General features: G+C 48.7%; 1 protein-coding gene across 1 annotated transcript; it reads left to right on the top strand.

The window, feature by feature from the left end:
• Nucleotides 1-227: 227 nt before the first annotated feature.
• Nucleotides 228-25,923, top strand: Wdr91 (WD repeat domain 91). Its single transcript, XM_069996836.1, has 15 exons — nucleotides 228-373; nucleotides 1,892-2,071; nucleotides 3,143-3,350; nucleotides 5,375-5,457; nucleotides 6,974-7,104; nucleotides 9,075-9,240; nucleotides 14,871-15,026; nucleotides 16,597-16,790; nucleotides 17,391-17,541; nucleotides 18,985-19,079; nucleotides 19,195-19,363; nucleotides 22,988-23,096; nucleotides 23,628-23,740; nucleotides 24,898-25,095; nucleotides 25,381-25,923. Exons 1-15 carry the CDS (start codon nucleotides 251-253, stop codon nucleotides 25,543-25,545), a joined length of 2,241 nt encoding a protein of 746 aa, XP_069852937.1. The 5' UTR covers nucleotides 228-250; the 3' UTR covers nucleotides 25,546-25,923.
• Nucleotides 25,924-27,266: the final 1,343 nt, after the last annotated feature.

The following is a 27,266-nucleotide window of genomic DNA, read 5'->3' as shown; positions in this document are numbered from 1 at the left end:
GACTGGGCGGGCGGGAGGGCGTGGCCACCCGCTCAGGCTGGGCGTATCCAGAGAGGCAAGAGGCGGGGCCCCGACCAGGCAGGAGCGGGGTAGAAGGAGGGGGCCCGGCCTGGGGGTGGGGCCTGCGGTTTGGTAGGCTAGCCACCGCGTGACGTACTTGGAGCGCGCGCCAGGCCCCGCCCTGTCCTGTGCAGGCCCCGCCCCCCGTCGCTGGCTGTCGCGGTCCTCCGAGCTGCTGGCGCGCACCGCGATGGCGGAGGCGGTGGAGCGCACCGACGAGCTGGTCCGGGAGTACTTGCTCTTCCGCGGCTTCACGCACACTCTGCGGCAGCTGGACGCCGAGATCAAGGCGGACAAGGAGAAGGGGTTCCGGGTGAGGGCCCGGCGGGCGTGGCGCGGGTGAAGCGGTCCCGGGGAGCCCGGGAGCGGGTCTCCCCCCCTCCCCCAGCCCTGCCCTCCGAGGCTGGGCGACGCTGGGGGGAAGTGGGGCCCGGGACACCCCGCGCCTGGCCCCGGCTCTCCCCCGGCTCGGCCGAGGAGGCGCTGAGGCCCCGAGGTGGCCGTGACTTGCTAGAAATTGCTCAGCCTGTCAGGAGCCTTGGGGCCCAGGCGCCCTGCCTCCGGGGCTCCGTTCTACCCCGCCCGGCCTCGCAGCGGGGGCTGCCTAGGGGGTGGCCGGCCTGGCGACCCAGTTGTAAGAGGCAAGATGGGGTAGATGGTTAAGTTCTGGTCGGAGGAGAACTGTTCCAAGGATTTGCATCCCGGGGCTGCAGGAGCGAAGGGCTGTGCGACCCCTATGCTGGCTGGGTTCAAGTGTCTGTGGTGGTGGTTAAAGAAATAGCGTTGTCAGAGACCCTTTTTGGCAATGTTGATTTTGCTTCAGCACGTTTAGGAATACTTAATTTGCACGTTTTAAAACACATTGCCCCTGAGATTTTTAGTTGAGAGGTACTTGGAATTTCATTTTTCTTCCTTCCTTCCTTTTTTTTTTTTAAACTTGGAATTTCTGTGCTTGTGATTTGAATGTGCTGAATTGAATTGGTGTTGGCAGAGCTTGTGAGTTAGCAGGAAGGGAAGGCGTGAATTAGGAGATCTGGCTTCTTGCTTGGAGAAGGAGGTTACTGGTTACTTGGTAAAAGCCAATCATTTCAGTACCCTTACTGCGTTTTTGGTTGAATTGGTAGGTCCAAGTAGGTCGGATCTGGAACCAGATCTCTTGCTTCCTGGGCCCGAGGTGTGTGCGTGTATGTGTCTTGCTGGGTTTAGGACTCAGTGCCTGGGCGCTTTCCCTTAGCTTTTTTGCTCAAAGCTAGTACTCTACTACTTGAGCCACAGTTCCACTTCCAGCTTTTTGGTGGTTAATTGGAGATAAGAGTGTAACACATACCTGCCTGAGCTAGCTTTGAACCTCAGTTCTCAGATTTCAGCCTCCCAGCCACCAGAGGCTTTTTTTTTGGGGGGGGTGCTGGTCATGGGGCCTGAACTCTGGGCCTGGGCGCTGTCCCTCATCTCTTCAACTCAAGGCTAATGCTCTACTAGTTGAGCCACAGTGCCACTTCTGGCTTTTTGTGCTTATGTAGTGCTGAGGAATCGAACCCAGGGCCTCATGCATGCAAGGCAAGCACTGTACCATTGAGCCGTCTTCCCAGCCCCTGCCAGAGGCTTTTTATACCTGAAATTTTATACCTGTTAAGAGTGTCAAGCCATATATCTTGCATCAGAAAAACATGTGTGATGTTGATATGTTTCGAAAATTTTATAGATTTGTCACCTTCAAAGTTTTTTGACATCCAGAAACCATAGTAAATGCACAAAGCCGTATTCTATGGAGAGAGGGAGAATTTGCTCTGTCTTCCTCCCCACCTTCTCCAGCGCTGCCTCCTCTCTCTAGGTGGACAAGATTGTGGACCAGCTACAGCAATTAATGCAGCTGTATGACTTGGCTGCCCTTCGGGATTACTGGAGCTACCTGGAACGACGGCTCTTCAGCCGCTTGGAAGATATCTATAGACCCACCATCAACAAGCTGAAAACCAGCCTCTTCCGCTTTTATCTTGTCTACACAATCCAGGTACTTGTTGATTCAGTGATTCTGTGACCTTTAGTGGCGAGAGCTCTTTAACCCAGAAACAGATTTTGTTCTAATCTTTAGGCAGGATTCTGTATGTTACTGTGGGAAAGAAAAGAACAGCCACTGTGCAGATTATTTCTGTTTTCCTGCTTTCTCTGTCCCTTCACGCCATCTGTGGATCATCTGATTTCTTGTCCTCCTTCCTGTTCCCCCCTTATGAGTAATAAAGAGTATAGCTATATAAATATATATTTATATAGTATATAAATGCATTATCTATAATACAGATATTATAAATATAGAGAAGTACTGAGAAATAAATAGAAATATATAGAATCTAATATATAGAATAGAAAGTTCTAATAATAAAAATTATACTGATTTTGGAGGCAGAAGTCAGGTGATTTGAGCATTAAGTAAGGATTAGTTTTCAGGATGGCATTATGTCTTTAGGACCACAGTTTTAAACAGCTTTGAAGTTACACAATCCTTGACTTCTTTTTTTTGGATCCGGTCGTGGGGCCTGAACTCTGGGCCTGGGCGCTGTCCCTCAGCTCTTCAGCTCAAGGCTAGCATTCTACCACTTGAGCCACAGTGCCACTTCCAGCTTTTTTCTTATGTGGTGCTGAGGAATCGAACCCAAGGCCTCGAGCATGCAAGGCAAGTGCTCTACCACTGAGCCACCTTCCCAGCCCCAATCCTTGACTTTTCTCAAGTGGTAGATCCTGTCTTGTCAAGTGTCCAAGTGTCCAAAGTCTGTCTCCCTGGCAGTGATGAAGTCTGTGGACTTCTACCTCTCCCACTCGTTGCTACCTTCTTTATTATTATTTTATTTCTAAAAATGAAACTATAAAGGCGATGAACAGAGTGATTACAGTTAGACAAGTAAGTTAAAGAGTACATTTCCTTTTGGACAATGTCACTCCTTTCCTCCCTCTCTGTTTTTTTTTTTAATCTCCCATCTCTACCCACAAATGGTATAGTTCATTTTCAACATAGTGTCCAGTGAGTACCACTGCTGCATTTGTCCACCTTTTGTCCCTCCTTGCTGCCTTCTTTGTGTCTTTACAGACCAACAGAAATGACAAAGCTCAGGAGTTCTTTGCGAAGCAGGCCACAGAGCTCCAGAACCAGGCTGAGTGGAAAGATTGGTTTGTCCTGCCCTTCTTGCCATCTCCAGACACCAACCCCACTTTTGCTACCTACTTTTCTCGACAGTGGGCAGACACCTTCATTGTGTCCCTGCACAACTTCCTGAGCGTCCTGTTTCAGTGCATGCATATCCTTTCTGCTCTGTGGGGCTGCAAGCTCAGTCTGGGGCATCCAGACAGTGGGATCAGTAGCCAGTGCTCACAGTACAGCCATGTCTTTAACGAAATGCCTGAGGCTCAATCACTTGACATATTTCATGGGGGGATAAGGGTGGAAAATTGTGGTTATTATTGTCAGGAGGTCAGCGTTAGAAATCTTAGTTCTGATGTTGGTTCTGCTAAGGAAGTAGCTGACGTGTGGATAGAGCTATTGGCAGCAGCAGGGATGCTAGCACCTGGCTTTGTCAGTGGGCATGGAGGTGGTGTGGTGTGTGGCGAGGGTGGGAGAAGGCAGTTGCTTCTTGGTGGAATACAGCATGCTTGACAGTACTCTCTGTGTGGGTTTTGTGTCTCTGGGGGATATTGAATGTCTTTGCTGGGGTTTGGTAGCAGACGAGAACACTTCTAGCTTTGGAACTTGCTGCCTGAGTTAGTATCACTGGGACAATGACTCCAGTGTTTCTGAACTTAACCATAAAACAGAGAAACTTTAAAAATATTCATGTCGGCATGAGAGCTAGAGACAGAGCGAGAGAGGGAGGAAATGAGGAATGGAGAGAGAGAGAGAGAAAGAGAGAGAGAAAGAAAGAGAATGAGAACGAGAACACAAGAGAGTAAGAATGCATATAAGAACTTAGTCTATGAAGTGTACCATTTTGTCCTGAGGCCCAGGCATGCCTTGTTGTTTACGCTCCTAGGCTAGAAATGGAGGAATCTAGGGGGAGGAGAAGGGAATCTTGTTTGAATGGGCCTAGCTGAGGAAGCACCGATAAGTTTGGGTATTGTAGAGACCTACCCACTGGAGGCCATTTTGGCCTCTGAAAGGAACATTGCATAGGTTCCTGTCTTTGCTTTTTCCTTTCACACTATGGGTGAGCCTGAATATTGTCCTTCCCAGCTGTGCCTTTCTCTTCTCATGCTGCATTTCCATCCTTGTGAAGGAAGGGCTTTGTGAAGAAGTGAGCAGGACAGGGTGGCGTGACTACCCGGGTCTTCCTAGGGCAGTGAGCTGCAAGCTAGGTCATGCACATGTGATCTGCAGTCCACTTCCCCAGGCCTGAGATCTTGCCTGCATGGTGGTGCTCCTGACTGAAGCTGTGTGGGGTGGCTAGGAAAGACCAGCACTCTGATCTAAAACATGAGTATTTATGGGGTGATGTGTGGTTGTGTAGTCTGCAGAATGCTTTTTTTTTGTTGTTGTTGTTATTCTGGTGCTGGGGCTCTCGGCTTTTCCCTCTCAAGTCTAGAGCCACAGCTCTACTTCCAGCTTTTTTTTTTTTTTTTTTTTTTTTTTGTCAGGGGGCTTGAACTCTAGGCCTGAGAGCTGTCCCTGAGTTCTTCAGCTCAAGATAATTGCTCTACCACTTGAGCCACAGTGCCACTTCTGGTTTTCTGGTGGTTAATTGGAGATAAGACTCTCAGACTTTCCTGCCTGGGCTGGCTTTGAATCACAAGCCTCAGATCTCAGCTTCCTGAGTAGCTAAGATTACAGTTATAGGCCACAGTGCCTGGCTTACTTTCAGCTTTTTGCTGGTTCATTACAGATAAGAGTCTCATAGACTTTTCTGTACAGGTTGGCTTCAAACCATGATCCTCCGATCTCAGCCTCCTGAGTCACTAGAATTATAGGTGTGTGCCACTATTACCTGTCTAGAAAGCTTTCTTGACTCCATCTAAGCCATCTAAGTGGGGAGAATTTGACCTGGGAAGAGGAAAATCTAGTGGCTGATCCTGCTTCCAAGGTTACTTTTAGCCAAGTGTTTGCCTTGACCTTGGCTGGTGGTCTGTGAATAGTAGCTCTTTATGGCCACCATTGGAGAAATGAAGTGGGCTGCTCTGGAGTGGCAGACCAGAGGGAGACTTTCATTTCCACAGCACCAGTTCTGTCTTCTGTTCCTTGTATGTTCCTATTCAAGTGTTTGCTGCTACGTCAAGGATTTGAGAAGGACTTTTAACTACTCTCACATAAGGCTTATTCTTTAACTTTGTGCACCAGTTCCCGTGATCCTGAACTTTGATGCAGAGTTCCAGAGGACCAATCAGGTTCAAGAAGAAAATGAAGTCCTGCGTCAGAAGGTTTGTTCAGGGCAGGCTCACTCCCTGGAAGCTGGGAAGCACTTCTGCTTTTGGGGTGTGGAATTGGGTAGCATCAATGGAGGGTTGGTTAAATATAGAACAGCTGAACTGTCTTAGATGAAAGTGAGTCACCAGAAAGTCAGTATTGGGGACACATTCATGTTGTAAATGCCTTTGTGCTGCATAAGCAATGTAGCAACAGGAATAAATTGGTAAGAAGAAAAAGACGATTGTGTAGCTCACTTGCATCTCACCCATTTTTCTGTGTATTTGTTTTTTTTCAGTCTTTCCCCCGATAGAGCCCCATATTTACTGTGTACTACCCTGGTGTAATATAATTGTTTCTATGTAGCTACATGTTTCTCTTGCTTGATAAAACAGTGGATCCAGGGTGTCCATGCTTGCTTCAATCATATGTTCTTTGAGACATTACCCTGCTCTGAAATGGAGTTGAGGTCAGAAAAAGGAAGCTTATAAGCTTAGGTTTGGGGGTTATGATTCTTAGAATTTGGGTATGTGTGCATAAGAATAGCTTTCTTTTTTTTCTTTCTTTCTTTTTTTTTTTTTTTTTTTTTGCTTACTGACCATCTGATTCTTTTTTTTGTTTGTTTGTTTTTTGTCAGTTGTGGGCCTGAACTCTGGGCCCAGATACTGTCCCTCAGCTCTTCAGCTCAAGGCTAGGGCTCTACCACTTGAACCATAGCGCCACTTCTGGCTTTTTCTGCTTATGTGGTGCTGAGGAATCAAACCCAGGGCCTCATGCATGCTAGGCAAGCACTCTACCACTGAGCCAACTTCCCAGCCTCCCATCTGATATCTTTTTTAAAAGATTAGCTTCAAGTAATTGTACAGAAGGAATCAAATATATGGGTAGTTTTTTTTTTCACAAAATGTTAAAGATTTGATGTCATTAAATTTTTTTTTTATGCTAGGCACTGGTGGCTTCCACCTAGAAACCTAGCTACTAAGGAGACTGAGATCTGAGAATCATGGCTCTTAGCCAACACAGGCAGGAAAGTCGTGAGACTCTTATCTCTAGTTAACCACCAAAAAGCAGGAAGTAGATGTGGCCCAAGTGGTAGAATGCCAGCCTTGAGTGAAAAAGCTAAAGAACATTGCCCGTGCCCCAAGTTCAAGCTCAAGTACTGGCACAAAGAGAAAAAAAAAGTTCTTTCTATGTGAGTTGTAAAGACTGATTATAGATTATCAAGAGCAAAGCACGATAGAGCCACTTTTTCTTGGCAAATTCTGGAAGATGCTAGCCAAGTAGTAAAAAGGAAAGAAATCAAATGATAAAAAGATCAAAACAGTGGGGTTTGCATAGGTCAGGGCTTTTGATGTCCTTGATTTGCTCTAGGCCAGAATCTACTCTGGCTCTTTCATTTTACCATTGTACACTCAGCAGAAATGGGGGGTGCTTGGAGTTTGGGTTTGGATGTAACACGTTTAGACATCTCCATAGGCAGAAGAAAGGTGAGGTCAGGTTATTGAATAATGGCGCTCCACTCTTCCATAGCTTTTTGCATTGCAAGCTGAAATCCATCGACTGAAGAAGGAGGAACAGCAGCCTGAAGAGGAAGAGACCCTGGTCCAACACAAATTGCCTCCTTATGTCTCCAGTATGGACCGCCTTGGGGACTCTGAGCTGTGAGTGCATGAGGGCTGGCCTCTGCTCCCTCTTTCTGCTTTCTGTGCTCTGTAGGGCCTGAGCTTCCCCCTGACCAGGCCTCACCATGACCTTCTACCCATTAAGAGAGATGTGCCAGAAAGCCCTTTGGAACCCTTGCGTTTGCTTCAGTTTTTTAATTAGTAAACTCCTTTGTGAGTTGTTCTTAACTGTTAAGCCTGTGTGTCTTCCTGAGGGCCAGGCGAACGCACAGCTGTGACAGGAGCCTGCATATCCAGATGTGCATAGCCTGGACCAATAGACTATATCTGTTATGGTAAAGTCTTAAGAAATTTTTGTGTATTGGGAGGAATATCTCAATATAGAAGGCTATAAGAGCATTTAAGGGGATGCATTCTTCAAGAGAAGCATGTTACTCAAGGTTTAAACAGTTTAAACAGTAAAATAGATAAGCTGGGCTCTGGTGGTTTATATCCGTACCCCTAGCTACTGTGGATCAGAGGCTCACAGTTTGAAGCCAACATGGTTAGGAAAGTCCATGAGACTCTTTATCTCCAATTAACCAGCAAAAAATTGGACGTGGAACAATGGCTCAAGTGCCAACCTTGAGTGACAAAGCTAAGGGACAGTGCCCAGGCCCTAAGTTCAAGCCCCCTGTACCAGCACATATGTGTGCATACACACATACACACACACACACACACACACACACACACACACACACACACACACACACACACACACACACACACACAAGTAAGAGCAGCCTAAGGACAATAATAATAGCACTTGAAGAAATAGAAGCACAGACAGGTGACACAATTGATGACTTGCAAAAAGAGTACAAATCCAGGTGTAGGAGCCAAGTATGTTGAAATTACTCTAGTTTTAGCCAGCTGGGCAGAGTGGCCCATGCGTGTAACCCTAGCCATTCAGAAAGCAGAGATAGGATCATGAGCTCAAGGCCAACCTGGGGGAAGGTAGGAAGACAATATCTGAAAAACAAAATACAGTCAAAAAGCATAGTGTTGTGTCTCAAGTGGTAGACTACTTGCCTAACATACATGAAACTCAATCTCCAGTTAAAAACAAAACCAAAGATTATCAACAAAAACAGTAGCAGAAGCCCTGACTTAGTTTCATAGTCAGCACCTTCTAATGGAAATAGGCTGCTTGCTAAAGATAGAAAAGATGAAAAAATTTAGACTTTTAAAAGCTATGTTTTTTTTTCCTTTCCTTCTGTTTTTTTTTTTGTTGTTGTTGTTGTTTGTTTTTTTGTTTTTTTGTTTTTGCTGCTCCTAGGGCTTGAACGCAGGCCCTGGGCACCGTCCCTGAGCTTCTTTTGCTCCAGACTAGCACTCTATCACTTGAGCCACAGCTCTACTTCTGGCTTTTGTGACAATTTATTAGAGACGAGAGTCTCACAAACTTTCCTGTACCACTTGGCTTTGAACTGTGATCCTCAGATCACAGCCTCCTTAGTAATTAGAATTACAGGCGTAAGCCATGGGCACCCAGCTAAAAGCTACATTTTTGTTTTATTTTTGAAAACATAAAAACAAGTTTTATTTTAGTGATGTGTTTCAGTAGCCCAGTATATGGGAACTTTGAACATGGGATGAATGGAAACAAAACGTGATGAGCTGTCTTACACTTTTTTCCATGCGAAATCTTAGAGTTCCAGTGTGTCTTACCCCCAGCATATTTCCATGTGGGGAACCACAGTCATGAACTCAGTAGCACGTGTGGCCTCTGGCCACAGACAAGGCAGCTCTCGGCTTTACTGGTGTCTTCAGTGAAGAACCACAGACATCTGTGTTGAGTCAGATAAGCCTTCAGCTCCCTTTGTATGTTACGAAGGGCAATTCCCAGGCAGCAGAACCTAGCTAAAGCCCCTGTCACTAAACTTGTTCATAGCTCAGGACTCCACATTCTTAGATGCCCCCACTTCGCTCCAGCCCATAATCCTGTGATGTTTCTGCTTGGCCAGAGCCATGGTATGCAGCCAGAGGACCACCTCGCTCTCCCAGTCACCCCGAGTGGGCTTCCTGTCCTCACTACTGCCTCAGAGTAAGAAGAGCCCCTCAAGGTTGTCGCCTGCCCAAGGCCCTGCTCAGGCTCAGAGCTCGGCCAGGAAAGAGACCTTCAGTGGCCAGGTAAGCTCCAGTCCTGGCTTCCTTAACAGTTTCCAGGAAGTCTCTGGCATCTGCCTGTCATGTGTAGACTCATGTACCTCTCTGCTAGCACCAAGTTCTTGGATGTGCTCTGTGATGTTAAATTCATTCCTCATTCCTTTTTTTGGGGTCTGGTCGTGGGCCTGAACTCTGGGCCTGGGCGCTGTCCCTCAGCTCTTCAGCTCAAGGCTAGCACTCTACCACTTGAGCCACAGCGCCACTTCCGGATTTTTTCTTTTTGCTTATGTGGTGCTGAGGAATCGAACCCAGGGCCTCATGCATGCAAGGCAAACCGTCTACCACTGACCCACCTTCCCAGCCTCTCCTCATTCCCTTTCTTCCTCCTTTCCCTCCTTTCTCCCCACAGACCAGGCATAGCTGCAGGGTGAGAATAGACCTGAATGTTGGAGGAAGTAGGCAAACAGGAGGCAAATCCACCTAATGAGTCCACCCCCATGTTCTGCCCTCTGGCCAGCTCAGCAGAGCCTGGTGCTGAGGCAGTGGGCAGATTTGGACATGCTGATACAGTGACCTCAGGCCTGGATCCTGAATGACTGCTGTCCTCTGACTGACTCTGAGCTTCTGTGCCAACTTTCAGATGTCCTTCACACCCTGCTGAGTAGATGATGACAAGAAGTCATCATCTCTTATCTTCCTGTCAACTCATGGGGATTATGACTGTTTGAATGGTTTTAGTGTGAATTCTAGTGACTGAGATTTTCAGTTTTGGGTGACATAAACAAGGGCTTGGCTATAGTGTAAGTTAAGAGTTACCTGTTAGGCTCAGTGGCTCATACCTATAATCCCAGCTTCTTGAGAAGCTGAGATTGGGAGGATTGAGGTATGAGTCAGTTAGTGCAAAACATTTGTGTGTATGGTGGGTGCACCTGTCATTCCAGCTATGACGGGAAAGGTTGCCATCTAGGCTGGCTGAGACAAAAAAAGTGAGACCCTCTCTCAAAAGCCAGAGCACAAAGGGCTGGTGGTATTATGGCTCAAGCAGTAGAATGCCTGTATAGCAGGTGTGAGGCCCTTAATTGAAGCCCCAGTTACCTCTAAATTCATGTACATCACCTACAAGCTGGTATTTGCTGATTCAACATAGAAATGTTAGTATTTTTCACTTTCATATTAGATCCCAAGAGGATTTCTTTGAGTCCAGCTTAAGTCCCAAATAGGCCAGATGTTGAGTCACATTCCTAGGAGAGGTGATCAGAACTCATTGCTTTCAGAAATGCCTGCAGGATGAAAGTTTAATAGACCCAGAGTTAGCCTCTTGCTTGTCTTTGAGTGATGTGTATTAGCTACCAATGAAGTTGCCATAGTCCGTGCCTTCCTCTTACCTTGGCTTGAGTTGCACATGATATGGTGATTTGGAGCAGTCCTCAGTACCTGGGGAGGTAGGAGTCTGCCCCAGACAGCCACTGAAATGTGAGGGTTAGCAGTGTTGATCTGGAGCTGCAGAGCAGGGCAGCAGGTAAGTCAGGCCACGGTCTCTGGGCTCAGGCTGCTTTACTCTCAGCTCTGGTTCCTTGTGTATTGTTTGAACTCACTCTTCCATTAGCTTGGGAGAGTTGATAATTGGAGAGGAATAATGGAGTCCATAGAAGAGCCCTTGGTGACTGCTGTGTCTGGCAGATGGCAAACAGCCCTCAGTAAATTTTAGTAGAAGGTGGATTCCAGAAGGATCCTGTTTACTTGGTATCTGAGTCTGTTCTGAGACCTCAGTTAATGCAAAATCACTATCCTCTCAGCCTCCACGAAGGCAGAGGAAGTTAAAAATCAATCATAGTTACTTACACCACTTTTCTTCAAATTTGTTTGTTTATTTGTTTATTTTTAAACTGGTGTTTGAACTCAGGGCTTAATGTTTACTTAGCTTGTTTTCCTGGTTGGTACCCTACCACTTGAGCTACATCTCCAGCCTGACTTTTTGCTGGTTATTTTAGAAACTCATGAGACTTTCCTGCTCAGGCTGGCTTTGAACTGAGATCCTCAGGATATTAGCTTTCTGAGTAGCTAAGATTATAGGTGTGAACCACCAGTGCTAAGCTGAAAATTTCAGTCTTGGAATTAATATTTCAATTCTTTGGAATATAACCAAGTAAAACATGCTGTTTGCGGCTGATCTCTCTCATAGGTAACGTTTTATCAGCTGGGCAGATAGTATGCAGTGTTGAGTCCCTTGAAATGAGGTTGATATCATAAAATCCAACGTCACCAACCTGAAGTGAAAGCAAACACTCAAAGAGCTTCTTTGTGGCCTGTGGCATACTGTATGCTCAGGAACTGTGGTGTCACGTGGTGACATTGCTGTGGTATGGGGACTTTTTATGCACTTTACAGACAAAGAATAGCAGTGAAAATGTAGAGTTTGCAGAAATGTTCTTTACCTTGTCTTTTAAAAATATGACTGCACAGAGGTCGGGTCACTGTGTGGTATGTTTTCACAGCAGAGCTTCCAGTTCCTGAGTGGAGACCACAGGTATCTATGCCCTGACAAACTCATGGGTCCAGTCATTTCTTCATTGGCGGTGGTTTAAACTCAGCACTGATATTTCCAGTGCAGTAACTAAAGTAACTAGTCGTTTTGAGAATCCAGGACATAACAGAACTTTCGAGTTGACAGGAAAACTAAAGGTCCTCTGGCCCACCGAGCCTAGGAACAGTTCTCTATGATGAGGAGCTCACTGCTTGTTAAAGTGGGGTACATGCTTGTGAGAGCGCTATTAGTAGGAATCTATAATGTCCATTCACTGGTCTTACCTCTCCCTTGTGGGGAAGAGTGTATGTAAGACTTCTTGCATTTTCTATGCCAAGCACTCCATTCTTCTCTCTCCCCAGCTGTTTACCTCCGATGGCAAATTGTTCATATCCTGGCTGTCCTATTACAATTTCATGCCCAGCCAGGCATTGGCGGCTCGAGTCCATAATCTTTAGCTACTCAGGAGACTGAGATCCGAGCCTCAAGGCTCAAAGACAAACAATCCACAAGACTCTTCTCTCTGAATAACCAACTGGAATTGGAGTGTTGCTCATGTGCTAGAGTACCAGCTGGGAGCGAAAAAGATGAACAGAGCAGGAAACCCTGAGTTCAAGCCCCAGTGCCATCAAAAACGAAATCAAACAAAAAGAAAAACTGAAAAAAATTGATGCCTAAGTTAAGAATTTAAGTGTACCATTCTAGATTCTTTCTGAACAATGTCAAATGCAGTATGTGGTAGGAACTTCTGTGATTTTGATAATAAACTCTTTGGAATTCAGTATGCACTGAATTTGTAAATAAGCTTTGTTTCTCTGTTTGTGTATTAAACACATGTTCTTGTTTCTTCTCCGCGACACCAGAGCCCTTCTTTCTCTGTAAAAGAACATATATGCACTCTCTCTTTTTCTCTCTATCTCTCTCTATACATATACATATTGCATTTTTATTTTTACCATATAAAATGATTCCTGTTTTTAATATGATTTGTATACAGCATTGAAAATTTCACTTACATCAGCACTTTTGCCTGCTCATAAGTCATTGTGTCATTACTAAAGTGCTGATAGCATTATTCTTGCAAAAGAATAGGCTGTCCATATGAGTCTGGAGGCAAAATTAAACCAAAAAGTACCCACAAAAGCCACAGGTTCCAAGCTCTTCTGGGGTCTTGAATCTCAGTAGCTGTGGAAGGCAAGTTGTCATGGGTCAAGTCGGGCCTGGCTGCCCGGCCACCGCTCAGCTGTAGTTCTGCACCTTTCACACCTACTGAGGGAGCCGGGCTGACAAGTGGAAATTACCTTATTACAGAGATAAGCTTTAATGGGCTGTCATGTAAAGAAAGCAAAGTGTCCTTATACGTCTGTATTTCTCTATTAGTATCAAATTTAGTCTTAGCTCTTGAGACACAGTGGTAAGGATAGCAGCCTCCAGAGCTGACCCTGTGTTGCTCTGCTGGATGGGAATGGGTACCCCCTGCCCAACTTCCTGTTAATTTGTGAGGGTCTGTCTTCTGGAAGGTGCTTCAGGTAAGACCAAATTACTGGGACTTGTTTCCTGTCCTAGTTGGATGATTGCCTGGCCAAGAGGCTTTGGAGTCCCTTCTGATATCCACAGGCCACTGAGAATGAATGGGTGTCAACTTATATTTGTCTCCTGAAAGGTGAAAGTAAGACAAGTTACAATCAAGATTGTAACAGGGCTGGGAAGGTGGCTCAGTGGTAGAGCGCTTGCCTTGCAAACGTGAGGTCCTGGGTTCGATTCCTCAGCACCACATAAGCAAAAAGAAAAAAAAAAGATTGTAACAGAAGATACTCAAAACCATTGGAATGTTGTATGACTCTAATAGATTTTTATGAGATTTGCCCTTAAAAACTCCAGTTGCTTGTTCATGTTACAAAAAACCATTTAAATTATACACATTTATAGCATTACATAAATGTACCTTAGTATCCTTATGAAAGTGTTTTACAGTACTTCATCAGCTTTTTTATTTTTGATACTGGTCTTGGGGCTTGAATTTAGGGCTTGAATTTAAGGCCTGTGCCTTAGCTTTCTTGCTAAAGGCTAGCACTCTACCACTTAAGCCACACTTCCACTCCTGGCTTTTTTGTTGGTTAATTGGAGATAAGGAAAGTCACAGACTTTCCTTCCTGCACTGGCTTTGAACCTTGATCTTCAGATCTCAGCCTCCTGAGTAGCTAGGATTATAGGTATGAGCCAGTAGCCCCCGGCCTTTAATCCATAATTATTTTTCATGATTGCTCCTCTTCCTTAGGACTGCCTTGGCGACAGCTGAAGGAGAAGACTGTCTTCAGTTCTTTTTTTTTTTTTTAATTGTCTTGGCAGTGTTGGGATTTTGAATTCAGGAACTTGTGCTTATAAGCAAGCAAGCACTCTACAATTTGAGCCATAGGTCCAACCTCTCTTTCTGTTCTTTAGGCAGGAACTAAAAGGTTAATTTTTGTCTATGGCTCTTCTGGCTTAAATTACCCTATTATTTAAAGGCACTTCTTAATTGATTGCAATGTCTTTTGTTAGCACCTGTATGTGTATGTATATTTTCTTCTTTTGAGACAGGGCCTTATTAAGTAGCTCATACTGGACTTGAACTCACGATCCTTCCGCCTCAGCCTCCTGAGAGCTAGGATTGCACTTCTGCACCCCGTTTGTGTTTTCATTTTGGCATGATGATACATTGGACAACTTTCTTGTCATCTTGATTTTGCAGAGACAGGGAGCATTGCCTTTGTACTCCTTACACCATTTATCCAGTGTAGGAAAGAAGAGGGTGACAAAGGTCTTATTTCCCTGTGCAGCAGGTGCGGAGGCAGGACACCTCTGAGGACCATGGACAGTGTAGGCAGGCATCATGGGCCTGCCTACATGTGGTAGACGTAGCACCTCCTGGGCCATGGTGTGGCCGCATGCCATCTGTATTTTCCACGCTTGTCCCTGACACAGCATCTGAAGACACGGCACGCTCTGGCAGCTGTCTAGCGCAGCCAGGGCGGGCTTTTCCCAGGAGCAGTTGGGGGGCAATACTGTTCCCTGACCCTTGCTTCAGGCGGAGGCCTGGATGGTGTCGCTGCCTGGGAAGAGACTTCACAGCTGGCTTCTCATTCCCTAGGCCATCAAGGGGAAGGACCTGGGGCCGGGAGCCAAGGACGGGAAGAGCCTCTTAGGTGCGTCAGTGTCGGAGTCTAGTTGGGCGCAGCAGCGGCAGCGGCGTCTGCAGGACCATGGCAAGGAGAGGAAGGAGCTGTTCTCCACGACCTCCTCCCAGGTACGGAGGGGCCGCGTGGAAGCCTCAGAGGAGCCTTACTTTGCGTCCGAGTCCGAGTCCTGCCACTGCCCAGGGTGTGGTCTCTCCTCGTTGGTTTTGGCTGTGTGGGGTCCTGTTCCGTCTGCCTTTCTCGAGGCCAGCCTCTGGAAGGGCTCCTGAAGAGGAGTTCTGGGGACCCTCGTGTGCAAGTGCTTCCCTTCGGTCAACTGCATGGCACTTCAGGGGCCCTGAGCTTGGTCTGTTTCATCCAGAGCCACCCTGCTTTGCTGGCTCAAGAGTTCCTTTCCCTGACTCCATCTGCGCTGCAGTTGTGGGGTGCTGTCCTGACAGTCATGTGCCCACTCGGTGAGAGGCTCTGGCCACACCCAAGCCAAGGGGCACACAGGGCCAGGGGTGCACATTCTTGGGAGTGTGGTCAGGGTCTGCTCTTCCTGGCAAGCTGAATTATTTCTCTTATGGCCAAACACTTCAGGCGGAAGCAGAAATCCAGGGGATTTACTGGTTCACCTTCTTGACTACTTAGCTCCTTAGTGGGGCTTTTAACTGGCTCTTGAACTCAGTGCCTGGGCACTAACCCTTAGCTTTTTTGTTCAAGGCTGGTGCTCTACCCCTTGAGCCACATACCCACTTCCAGCCACATACCCACTTCCAGCTTTTTAGTGGTTAATTGGAGGTAAGAGTTTCTTCCTGGGCTGGCTTTGAAGCAGGATCCTCAGATCTCAGCCTCTCGAACAGCTAGGATTACAGGCGTGGGCAGCCAGCACCCAGCTTTTTGACTGTTTTAAAGGCCATTTTAGCAGAGGGCAGTCCAGCAGTGATCCCAGGGTAGTGACAATAGGCCCTGAAGGCTTTGCTCTGCAGGTGGAGCTGCTTCTGTATGGAGTGCAGCCACAGACCCCTTAGATCTGAGGCCCGCCTGTTTCTTACTATGGAGCCACTGTTCCTGCTGACCTGAGTCCCTAGGGGGAGGCCTGTGATGCGCACAGACCATTTGTGTTGACTGATACTTTAGATATCCAGCCACTGTAGATCAGTTATGCTCAGTTCTCTCTCCATGTGCGGCCAGTGGCCTCAGTTTCTCAGTCTTCTTGTTTCTAGGAGGACACTGGCTGGAATGGGTGCACTGTCAGAGGTCTGAGGTGATCTCTGACAGCCCTGGTTTGGCACCTTGAGTTTGACTCTCTGGGACTCTGCCTGCCTGGGACCTGGGGCAGGATGTTAGCTTTTGCTTTCAGTCTCGGTTTGCATATCAACACCACATATGACTGTGGAGAGTAAAACTATGAGCACTCGGTGCCCCTTATCCCAGGCCTGGCCTGTCAAGGCAGGGTGTGTCCTGAGTCCCCTCAGCTGTGATAGGGCGCGCGGGCCTGGGCCCCCTCTCCCTCTGCAGGCCTGTGATGGGCAGAGGCCCCTGGAAGGGCCTGCTCCTGGGGCAGTTCCCTACTTTGCCCAGGCGAGCTGAGTACGGCCCTCAAATCTCAGAGCTGCCCTCTGGGATCCTTGTGACCAAGAGTCTCCCAGTGTCGATCCCATCCCAACGGACTGATCTCTGCTTTGCTGGCCGCAGGGTGCAGAGAAGAAGCCGGAAGCCAGTGGCCCGGAGGCTGAGTCCTGTCTGGAGCTCCACATGGAGCCAGTAGAGCCGCTGGCACGGGTGGCCATGGTGGGCCCTGAGGGCGGAGGAGGCCGTCCGGAGCAGCCCTTCATCGTGCTGGGCCAGGAGGAGTATGGGGAGCACCACTCGTCCATCATGCATTGCAGGTGGGCGGGGCCAGGGAAGCCTGAGTGTTCAGAGGTGGCCCTCAAGAGCACAGGGAAGGATGGTGGGTGGTCCCCTAGAAGGGTCAGAGAGGATTGGGTAGCTGCCTCTGAATCTTACTCAGACCTCCCATGGCAATGGTCCATCCCTGCCCTTATAAATTCTGTATTGCTTAGTTTTAGGAACAACTTAACGCTTTGTATTAGCCCTACAGCTCACTTAATTTTAATGTGCTTTATGTTGGTGCTTTTAGGGAAACACCATAAAAATGAATTTGTAAATGTGGTAGGGATGTGGCGTTCCAGAACAAATCCTTGCAGAATGAGGCCTGGGGGGTTGGAGGGGAGGGTGCTTGCTGTTGCTGTTAAGCCCCAGGTGCTCTGGTCCTTGGGCAGCTCCCGATCCCAGATCGCAGGTGCTCTGAGGGCTGGTCTGTGTATGAATCTTGCCATGGGGTACCACAGAGTCAGTGCATGAATAGCATTTCTTGAATAAATGAATACTTTTGAAGCAGTCTGTCTTTAGCTTTTGAGTGTAGACCTTTTGGGACTGGCTGAAGATGAATGAGGCCAGGATATTAACCCCTCTCTTTTCCCTCTTAGAGTGGATTGCTCCGGAAGGAGGGTCGCCAGCTTAGATGTGGATGGGGTCATCAAAGTGTGGTCCTTCAACCCCATCATGCAGACCAAAGCGTCCTCCATTTCCAAGTCACCACTCCTCTCTCTGGAATGGGCCACCAAGCGGGACAGGCTGGTGAGCAATGCTTTGTCTGCAGGCCTAGCACTGTGGTCCATGTTGGAGAATCCTCCCATGGCTCTTCTTAGGCCCAGCAGAGGCAGCTAAACTAACCCTTCCTTCATCTTCATCCCTGTGGATCTGGAGACCATGCATCCAGGACTGGTCCAGCAGACTCCTTTTAGGGTGGCAGTGCAGTTGCTGGGTTAAGGAGAATTGAAATGAGCCCACAGGGGACCTCAGTAGGGCAGAGGGATTCATCCTATCTGTGCTTATCTGACTCAGCAGACCTCCAGGTTTCCTGTCCCCCTACCCATCTGTTTATGTTTCTTTTTTCTTTTCTTGTTTCTCCCTGGTCCTGGGGCTTGAACTCAGGGCCTGGCCATTGTCTCTGAGCCTCTTTGTGCTCAAGGCTAGCACTCTACTACTTGAGCTACGGCACCACTTCTGGCTTTTTCTGAGTAGTTACTGGAGATAAGAGTCTCATGGACTTTCCTCCCCTGGCTAGCTTTGAACTGCTGTCCTCAGATCTCAGCTTCCTGAGTAGTTAGGGTTACAGGTATGTACTACCAGCACCCGGCTTCTTTTTCTTTTTCTCTCTCTCTCCTTCCTCCCTCCCTCCCTTCTTTCTTTCTTTCTTTCTTTCTTTCTTTCTTTCTTTCTTTCTTTCTTTCTTTCTTTCTTTCTTTCTTTCTTTCTTTCTTTCTTTCTTTCTTTTCTTCTTTCGCTTATCCTGGGGCTTGAACTCAGAGCCTGGGTGCTCTCCTTGAGATTTTGTACTCAAGGCTAGCACTCTACCACTTGGCCATAGCACCATTTCTAGTTTTTTGTTGCCTGGCTGGCTCTGAACTATAGTCCTCTTATCTCGGCCTCCCAAGTAGCTAGGATTACAAGAGTGAGCCACCAGCACCCAGCTCTTTCTTGTTCTCTTTCTCTCTTGTCAGTCTGTCTTTTTTTGGGGGTGGTGGTGGTGGTATTAGGGTTTCAACTCAAGGCTTGATACTTGCTAGGCAGGTGCTGTACTACTTGAGCCAGTCCTCCAGACGTTTTTGCTTTAGTTTATGCGCAGGCTTCCCTAGACTACAACCCTCCTATTTTTCTTCCTTCATAGCTAGGATCATAGGCATGACTACCCTGCCTAGCTTTTATTGGCTTAGACTGAGTCTTGTGAACTCTCCTGGACTGGTCTTGAGTCTGTAGCCTCTTGAGCTCTTCCTCTGGAATGGCTAGGATTACAGGGTTTAACCACTGTGCTTGTTTCTGTGTCTGACCTAACTCTTAGGCCAGTTTTGATGGTTTTATGGTGTTTTAAAGTGTAGCCAGATTTCCCCTGACTGCCTTTGTTCAGGGCCTACTCCTTCTGTCAGCCTGGTCTCCTTCCTGCCTCAGAGGGACAGCCTCTTTCCTCCAGCCCTCCTGACTCCTGCACTAACCTTCCTGCCCCTGCCCCTTTATTTGCAGCTCTTGTTGGGCAGTGGTGTGGGGACAGTGCGTCTTTATGACACAGAAGCCAAGAAGAACCTCTGTGAAATCAACATCGACGATGATATGCCCAGGTGAGCTGGCGCTCCCCTTCCCACGGTCAAGGCTGCAGGCTTCTGTGGCTGTTCTTCAGGACCCCGCCCCGCTGGGGCAGATGATGGCCTGACCCTGGGCCCTTGTACATTGCAGAATCCTGTCTCTCGCGTGCAGCCCCAACGGGGCCTCTTTCGTGTGTTCGGCCGCAGCTCCGAGCCTCACTTCCCAGGTGGACTCCTCTGCCCCGGACATTGGCAGCAAGGGCATGAACCAGGTTCCTGGCAAGCTGCTGTTGTGGGACACGAAAACCATGAAGCAGCAGGTACAGGGCCTGCCCTGGGGGGGCATCTGCACTACCTTAGGTTTCTATCCAGTCTCTTCCTCTCTGCCTTAGAGTCTGCAGATTTTCAATACATCTTCAGATTTTAAGATGTTGAAAAGTATTGTGCTCAGCCTGGCCTGGCAGATTGTGAACCACTGAAGAAGTCACTCCGAGTTGAGCCACAACATCTGGTCACCCAGAAATGAAGTGTCTTCCCACGCCCTTCCCTTCCCTGCTCACACCGAAGCTGCTGTCAGGGCCACTCCCGCCAAGCCCCGTGGTGACCTCTGCCCGCCTTCCTCCCTTCCGTTCTTCCAGTCCCTCTTCCTTTTTGCTATGTCACTCTTCTCTGTGACTTGTAATCTTACGTTTACTTGTGAGTTTCACATTTGTCATTTAATGTGGAGTATGTACAAAAGGATATTGACATCCTAGACATAAGGAGAGGAAAGGCAGTAAAAGGAGCACCTAGTGTAAAATAGCACATTGCCTTTTCTTTATGGTCTTGGATGCCCTTCCTTCCACACAGACACTGACTGGACTAAATAATAATAATAATAATAATGGAAGTGGCGCTGTAGCTCAAGTGGTAGAGTGCTCGCCTTGAGCTGAAGAGCTGAGGGACAGCGCCCAGTCCCAGAGTTCAAGTCCCACGACCGACAAAAAAAAAAAAAATAATAATGCGACAGTACTTTAAAGATTATTATCACATTAATATATATCCGAGCAATAGTCTTTGTTTTGCATTCCCTGACTACATGAGCGGAATCATAGTATATGAATCTTTCTAGAATCTTATGGTTGAAAACTGATCTATCTCCTAACTGTGCCTCAGTCTTCTCTTCTGGCTGCTTTTGCTGAAACAGAATTTCACTCTCAGTGGAACTGGCCTTTCTTCCTTTGCTGTCATTTTTCTCTGGCTGCTTTAAAAACAAAAAATACCATTGCTGGTGCTTGAACTCTAGGCTTGGGTGCTGTCCTTAATTTTTTCACGTAAGGTGCTGCTCTACCACTGGAGCCATAGCTTCACTTCTGGCTTTTTAATGTTTAATTGGAGATAAAGTCTCACATACTTTCTTGCCTGGGCTGGCTTCAAACTGTGATCTTCAAATTTCAGTGTCCTCTGTACTTAGGATTACAGGTGTGAGCCATCAGCACCTGACTCTGATTGCTTTTAAGATTAAAAAAAATTATCTTTAAGTAGTTGTACAAAGGGGTTACCATTCAACATGTCAGTTTCTAAGTACAATGCGTCTTTATCAGTACTAATGGTTTCATCATTCCCTCAACACCCATCTCTTCTAACTCCACCCTCTCCTCCTAGTTTCCTAGGCTATGCATTGGATTTTATGACTGTATTCTCCCCTCACCCTTATCCCCTTTTCATTCAGTCTACCTACCCTCCTCCCCTTGACTTCCCCCATGTTTTGAAAATCTTATTTTAGTTTCTGAGGTTGGATTTTCTGTTTTTTAAGTTAAAACAATTTTAAAAAACATACCTTCTAGCTTTATTTTGTTGAGTTTTTTGAATCAGAGAATTGATTTCTTTGTTTAGTTCTGGAAAATTCTTAGTCATTATTTTTTCCATTGTTTAATTTTCTGTTATCTCTTGCCTTCTGGGCGAGATATGAATTCGAGCGTTTCCTCTTTTTTGTTTCACTTTGCTGCATTCATGATGATAATTCCTTCGCTCTGTTGGTTCACTGGTTCCTTCTCTGAGTAACCTGCTGCTAACCGATCTGTTAGGGTGTTCATTTCAGTTACTGTATTTCTCATTTTTAGAAGCCCCAACTAAGCTGGCTTCAGCTTTGTTCTTCTAGTCTCACATTCTTACCCATAGTTCCACTTCCTCTTACTTTGTTGAACTACTGATTGTGGTCATTGTGTATTGTGTCTCATAATTTCTTTTGGCCGTTTCTACGGGTGCTTTCTCCTCTCACCCTACCTCTTTGTCTTAGGGATTTCCGTGTGGGCTCATGATCCAGGACCTTTAGCCTTGAGAATAATTTGAGGCTTGGGATGTAGGACATTTTTCTGAAAAAGATTTATACTCATTTGTGCCAGGTACGTGTGTGTGTGTGTGTGTGTGTGTGTGTGTGTGTGTGTGTGTGGTGTGTGTGTGTGTGTGTGTGTGCTCCTGGCAGCTGTACAGTCACTTCTATCTCTGCCTGAGGTTCCTCAGACAACATGAGGATAGTGAATTTGTTTATAAACTCATATAGGAGGGGGTTTACACTAATACATTTGCAGAGTGGTTAGGTTTCTAGTATCCTTTTCTGTGAAGTAGATTTAGATTTATTCCTGGTGTATTTGTGCATGGAGGACATAGCTCTTTGGAGTCCCAGCAATGTGTGGAGATTTATTTTCCTTATCCTGGTCTTGCACAGGTTGGGCTTTTCTCCTCCTCCTCCTCCTCCTCCTCCTCTTCCCTCCCCCCCTCCTCCTTTTCATCCCCCTCCTCCCTTCACCTCTACTTCCTCTTCCTCCCTCCCTTCCTCCTATTCCTCCTCCCTTTCCCCTTTCCCCCGTTCTTTTCTGTGCTGGTCCTAGTGCTTGAACCCAGGGCCTCCCTTGCTTTGCTTTTTCACTTAAGTCTGATGCTCTACCACTTGAGCCACAACTCTACTTCCAGCTTTTTGCTGGTTAAATAGAGATGAGAGTCTCCCAGACTGGCTTTGAACATTGATCCTCAGATCTCAGCCTCCTAAGTAGCTAGGATTACAGATGTGAGCCACTCCTGAGGACTTTAGCTTTCTGAGTTCTTAATGGCTCCCAGAATAAGAATTCAGGTCATCTGTATTTGATTAATGTTCCTGGTGAAAGCCAGCTTTGGAGTCCACTGATCTGTGAGAGTCTTGCTTTGCCCTCCTTTTTGTTCTCAAAGGCAAGTGTATAAAAAGAACACCATGTCATATTCTAGCTTACATTTTGAGTCCCAAAGTTGCTATTGTTTGTTCAGTATTAGAATCCATAGGAGACCTTAAGTTGTTGGAGGTGGTTTGGTTAGCGCCTGCATTTCCAGGATTTCTGTGGGAAGGGACTGGAGCACCCATGGGAGCTGTGCATGATCAGCTTCTGTTACTCAGGGCTGCCTGTCAGGATGACGTGGTGGTCCCTGTTGGCAGGTGAGCATACTGTGTTCTTAGCATGGGTGGCTAAGAGATGGATTATTCATCTTAGTGTGAAGAGCAAGATGTCAACAGCAACCTCCCCTCTCAAAAGAGCATAGTTAAAGAGCCAGGCACTGGTGGCTCACACCTGTAATCCTCGCTAGTCAGGAGGTTTTAGGATTACAGTTTGGAGTCAGCCTGGGTAGAAAAGTCCATGAGACTTGTTTCCAGTTGATCAGCAAAAAGCTGGAAGTTGAGTTTCCAGCTCAAGTGGTAGAGCATCAGACTTAAGCAACAAAAGCTAAGCGGCAGTGCCCTGAGTCCCAAGTTCCAGTACTGGTGTGGCACACGCGCATGCACGCGTGCACGTGCACACACACATGAGAGCACAGTCACGCATGAGTTGGGCAGAATCATCTTCTAGAAGTAGAACAGGAAGGAAGGACCCCGGAGTGCCTGTGTCTGCATTGCTGGCCGCGGCCCGCTCACTTGTGCTTCCCCTTGGTTTTCATAGCTCCAGTTCTCCCTGGAGCCCGAGCCCATCGCCATCAACTGTACAGCCTTCAATCACAATGGGAACCTGCTGGTCACAGGCGCGGCAGATGGTGTCATCCGCTTGTTTGGTACGCGCGTGCATGCTGGCCGGCCTGGTCCCCTCTTTAAGTGGGCCCCCGCAGTAAAAGCTTTCACAAAAGCCTGCTTTAAACGCATGGACTAATCTTAACTTCAACACCCAGCACAATCCACCAGTACCTGCTTAGCGTCAGTAGACGTGGCAGGTTTAGGTTTAGGAGCTCCGCTGTCCTTGGGTCTAGAGCTTTTCCATCGAGTCCTGGTCACCCATGTGGGATGCGAAGGACGCAGAGTAACGCTGTCTTGCTCCTTTGCTGTGGGCGGCTCCTTTTCCTCTGTCCCCAGGGTCTGAGTTAGGATAAGGCCACCGAATCTATTAAAGGAACCTTCTAGAGGCCTTGTAGGAAGGACTGTTATGTATCTCCCAGAATTATGGGGTTCCTCACTTTTGACCCAATGTCGGCTGCTGCTTCTGCAGCTTAGGAGTAGCAGCCCTTGAGCAGGGCCAGCGGTGGGGTCCAGTGGGCGGGCGGGTGGATGCCTTCAGGCGTAGCCAACCTTGGTCACATTCCCTGCCTCAGACATGCAGCAGCATGAGTGCGCCATGAGCTGGAGGGCCCACGGCGGGGAGGTCTACTCCGTGGAGTTCAGCTGTGACGAGAATGCCGTGTACAGCATCGGCGAGGACGGCAAGGTGAGTGAGCGAGGGCGGGGACACGGCGGCAGCTGTGCCCGGGGCTCAGCTCTCCCGTGGAAGGGAATGCGTGTTCTTCTAGTTGCTTCAGAAGTGACTCGTCATGGCTCCGTAATGGGTTAGGCTCTGGTGGTGGCCTTGGGGCCGCCCTCGGATGCCTAGAGTTGGATGAGGCGCCAGGACCAGCTTCCCAGAAGCAGACAGGCCCAAGCAGAGTCCACAGAAGGAACAAGGGCGGCCCGTTCCCCAGCCAAACAGTCACGGAGATGCACTTTGTAGATGGCCTCTGTGCAGGGTGCTAGGGAGGGACGATGGCAGGGGCCCTGCGAGAGGAGCTGGGCAGGCGGGCGGGCCACTAACCACCTGCATTCTCCACCGAACACTGCAGTGACAGGGTCAGTTTTTTTGTGGTGGTGGTGGTGGTGGTAGCAATGGTCGCTTGGGGTTCTCCCAGAGACCTCAAGCTCCTGGTCTCAGGCAGGCCAGCATATGGGAGGCCGATGCAGGAGGAACACAGATTTGAGTCATGCCAGAGTTATAGAATGAATGCCAATCTAATTGAGACCTTGTATCCAAAGGAGGAGGAAGAGGTAGAAAGAGAAGAGGAAGAAGAGGAGACTGTAGGAAAGGGTTTTTAAGTTGAAGCTCGACTTCTATTAAATGGGTGGGATTCCCAAGGAAAAGCTGATCATGCGGAGCAGCCCATCTGCCCTGGGGACCGTATGCACGGCGCAGTGCCTGGAGCCAGAGTCAGCGGTGGACATCTGTCCTCTGCTTCGCGCCTGGGTTGGAACCATCTCATTGGGTTCTGACGGATGGTAACAGCAGCAGTGTCCCTCGAAGCTCCCCCTGCCTGAGAGCAGGAGTCCACACGCTGTCACTTCCTCTCTCAGAGGGGAGGGGGAGGGTTGGACTTTGTGAGAATGTTGTAGAATTTTCTCCCACTGTTTTGGCAAAAGGTAGAACTTCAGGGTGGCCTATGGACATCACGCTGCCCCATTTCTGCCTTTGAAGCAGAAGGAGGCAGGTCCCCCCCACCCCCACCCCCCTGCCCGCCCCGCTCCAGCTTCTGCTCTGCTCTGGGTGGGCCTGGCACCGGCCCCAGGCCTGCCCCTGTCCCCGCTGAGTGGGCTCGGGGCTTGTGTCCATGTCTGCAGTTCATTCAGTGGAACATTCACAAGAGTGGCCTGAAGGTGTCAGAGCACGGCCTCCCCGCAGACGCCACGGGCCCCTTTGTGCTGTCCGGCTACAGCGGCTACAAGCAGGTGCAAGTGCCCCGGGGCCGGCTGTTCGCCTTTGACTCGGAGGGCAGTTACATGCTGACGTGCTCTGCCACCGGCGGCGTCATCTACAAGGTAGGTGGGGGGGGGGCGGGGCAGAGGGTGGACCCTAGAGTCAGCTCTGCCTTAGGCAAACCTGGCCAACAGTGGTGAAGCCTGAGACAGACAGACAGACGGGGACCTGGCGTCTTGCAGGCTGGCAGGGCCAGTTCTCAGCCCCCAATTTCGTTGATCTGTGTTAGAATAATTCCATGCAGGCTGCTCAGTGGTGTCTGCGTCCCTTCCCCTGGTCTGTCACCCCAAGTGGACGAACAGGTGTTTGTGAGTGGCGTCTAACACTGCTTCCTCGCTCTCTTGTAGCTGGGTGGCGACGAGAAGGTTCTGGAAAGCTGCCTGAGCCTGGGTGGCCACCGCGCTCCCGTGGTCACGGTGGACTGGAGCACGGCCATGGACTGTGGGACGTGCCTCACCGCCTCCATGGACGGCAAGATCAGGATGACCACCCTCTTGGCCCACAAGCGCTGATGGCTCTGCCCTGAGCCACGCCGCGGCGGCAGCATCGTCCTGAGCCGGGAGAGAGACGGGACGGGAGAGCCGCTGAGCCTCCTCCAGACCCCACATCTTCAGAGAACAACGTGGGGGGGCGGGGGGGGCTCGTCCCTGTCCAGCTGGAGTGGCTGGAACCGGAGCCTCACATGGCAGTGCCACTCGGGGGCCCACGTCCTAACTGGGGTTGTGTTACAAGTGTGCTTCGGAACTATGGGAGGAAAGCTCTGGAAGGAGCAGAAACAAGAGATGGCTTCTGCGTGGGCCCAGGAGAGATCTACAGTATTTTGTACATATTTGCTCTTTTTTCTTTTCTTTCCTTTTTGTAAAAAGCGAATGCTCTGTGGTCACATGGTATCCCTTTCTAGAATGTGTGTGCATCACTTTGCCCTAGCGACAGTCAGCCATGGGTCCTGACCCAGCTCTTACTCATGGGTCTGGACCACAGGTTGGTCTGTGGCTTTGCTGTGGACCTCCCCGCACCCCCCCTGTGCCTCCCCCCACTCCCCCCCCCCCGCAGTCCAGCGGAGGGTAAGAGTGGGTACCTTTGTTACAGAAGCTTCTCAGGATGAGAGCAGGGGTTAAGACCTCTGTTACTGGCCGCCATCCTATCCCAGGGCTGCTGCCCCAGCATCTCTCATTGTCCCTGAACAGTGCCCGTCACTGCGCCCTCTGCTGGTGGGTGGGGAGAGAGGGTCAGTGAGCCAGCCAGGTCACTGGAAGGACATGAAAGGTTTTAGGCTCAACTGAGCCTGGACCAGCTACATCCACATCTCTGCCCAAGGTCTGTCCTCCATTCTTGGGTTAGAAGGACCTGGAGGAGACAGGCCTTTCCCTCTGCACCCCTAGCTGGGGCCAGCCTCATGCGGGAGCCTCTAGATGCTCCGAGGCCCATGGCTTCCCACTGAACAAGGACAACCTTGTTGCCTGTCTAAGGAAGGCCATTGCCACGTTGCTCAGAATAGTCATTTTAGAGCCGCGGGACTCCAAACCCATCCTGGAGGACAGGGCTGGAGTAGGGACAACTAGTGACCGACTGAGAGGTGCATGAAGGAACTAAGGCCCGGCTCCCTTCCTCCAGGACAGGCAAGCCGAGTGTGTGGGTATATGGCCTGATTAGGAGACAAGAGAACACCAGAGGGCCAGAAGTAGTTCCACATTTCTTACCTCTTTCCATGCCTCCACTTATGTGTCCCACTGAAGCAACAACCCCAGCTCCACCCAGGTTCTGGAGGACATTTGGGAAATGGCACTGGGTTCATTTGACTTAACTTCCTGTCATCTCAAAGGTTCTGGCCTTCAGACCCATGCTCTCAATGGGGGCCGTTATAGCTTGCTCAGATGGCTTCAAGCACCATGACAGGTACCTCCAACCCTGGTGTCCCTTCCTGATGGGTCCAGAAAGAGTGCTCATTCAGATAAAGCTTGCTGAAACACAATCTCCCTCAGATCACCTGCTCGCATGCACCACAAAGCCAAGCAAGGCTCCGTCTGCATTGTCTTGGGTGAAGGTAGCATAGAAGCAAAGCAGGTGGGCCAAGCCTCGGGCCCTGAGCCTGCATACCTGCCCAGAGCTGCGTGCCGCCCAGGGGCCCCCATTACCATAGTATGTCATGGAAGTGCCCAGGAGCTCAATGTGACGTCTGGAGGGACACAGTGCACACCCATTGTGGACTCACTAGTTGATACATGTTACCTCG

The sequence above is a fragment of the Dipodomys merriami genome, unplaced genomic scaffold, assembly GCF_024711535.1.
Source record: "Dipodomys merriami isolate MVZ:Mamm:240054 unplaced genomic scaffold, mDipMer1.0.p SCAF_5, whole genome shotgun sequence".
Taxonomy (NCBI): domain Eukaryota; kingdom Metazoa; phylum Chordata; class Mammalia; order Rodentia; family Heteromyidae; genus Dipodomys; species Dipodomys merriami.
Note: the sequence above shows the minus strand (reverse complement) of the source record. Positions and strands in the feature narration are given on the sequence as shown.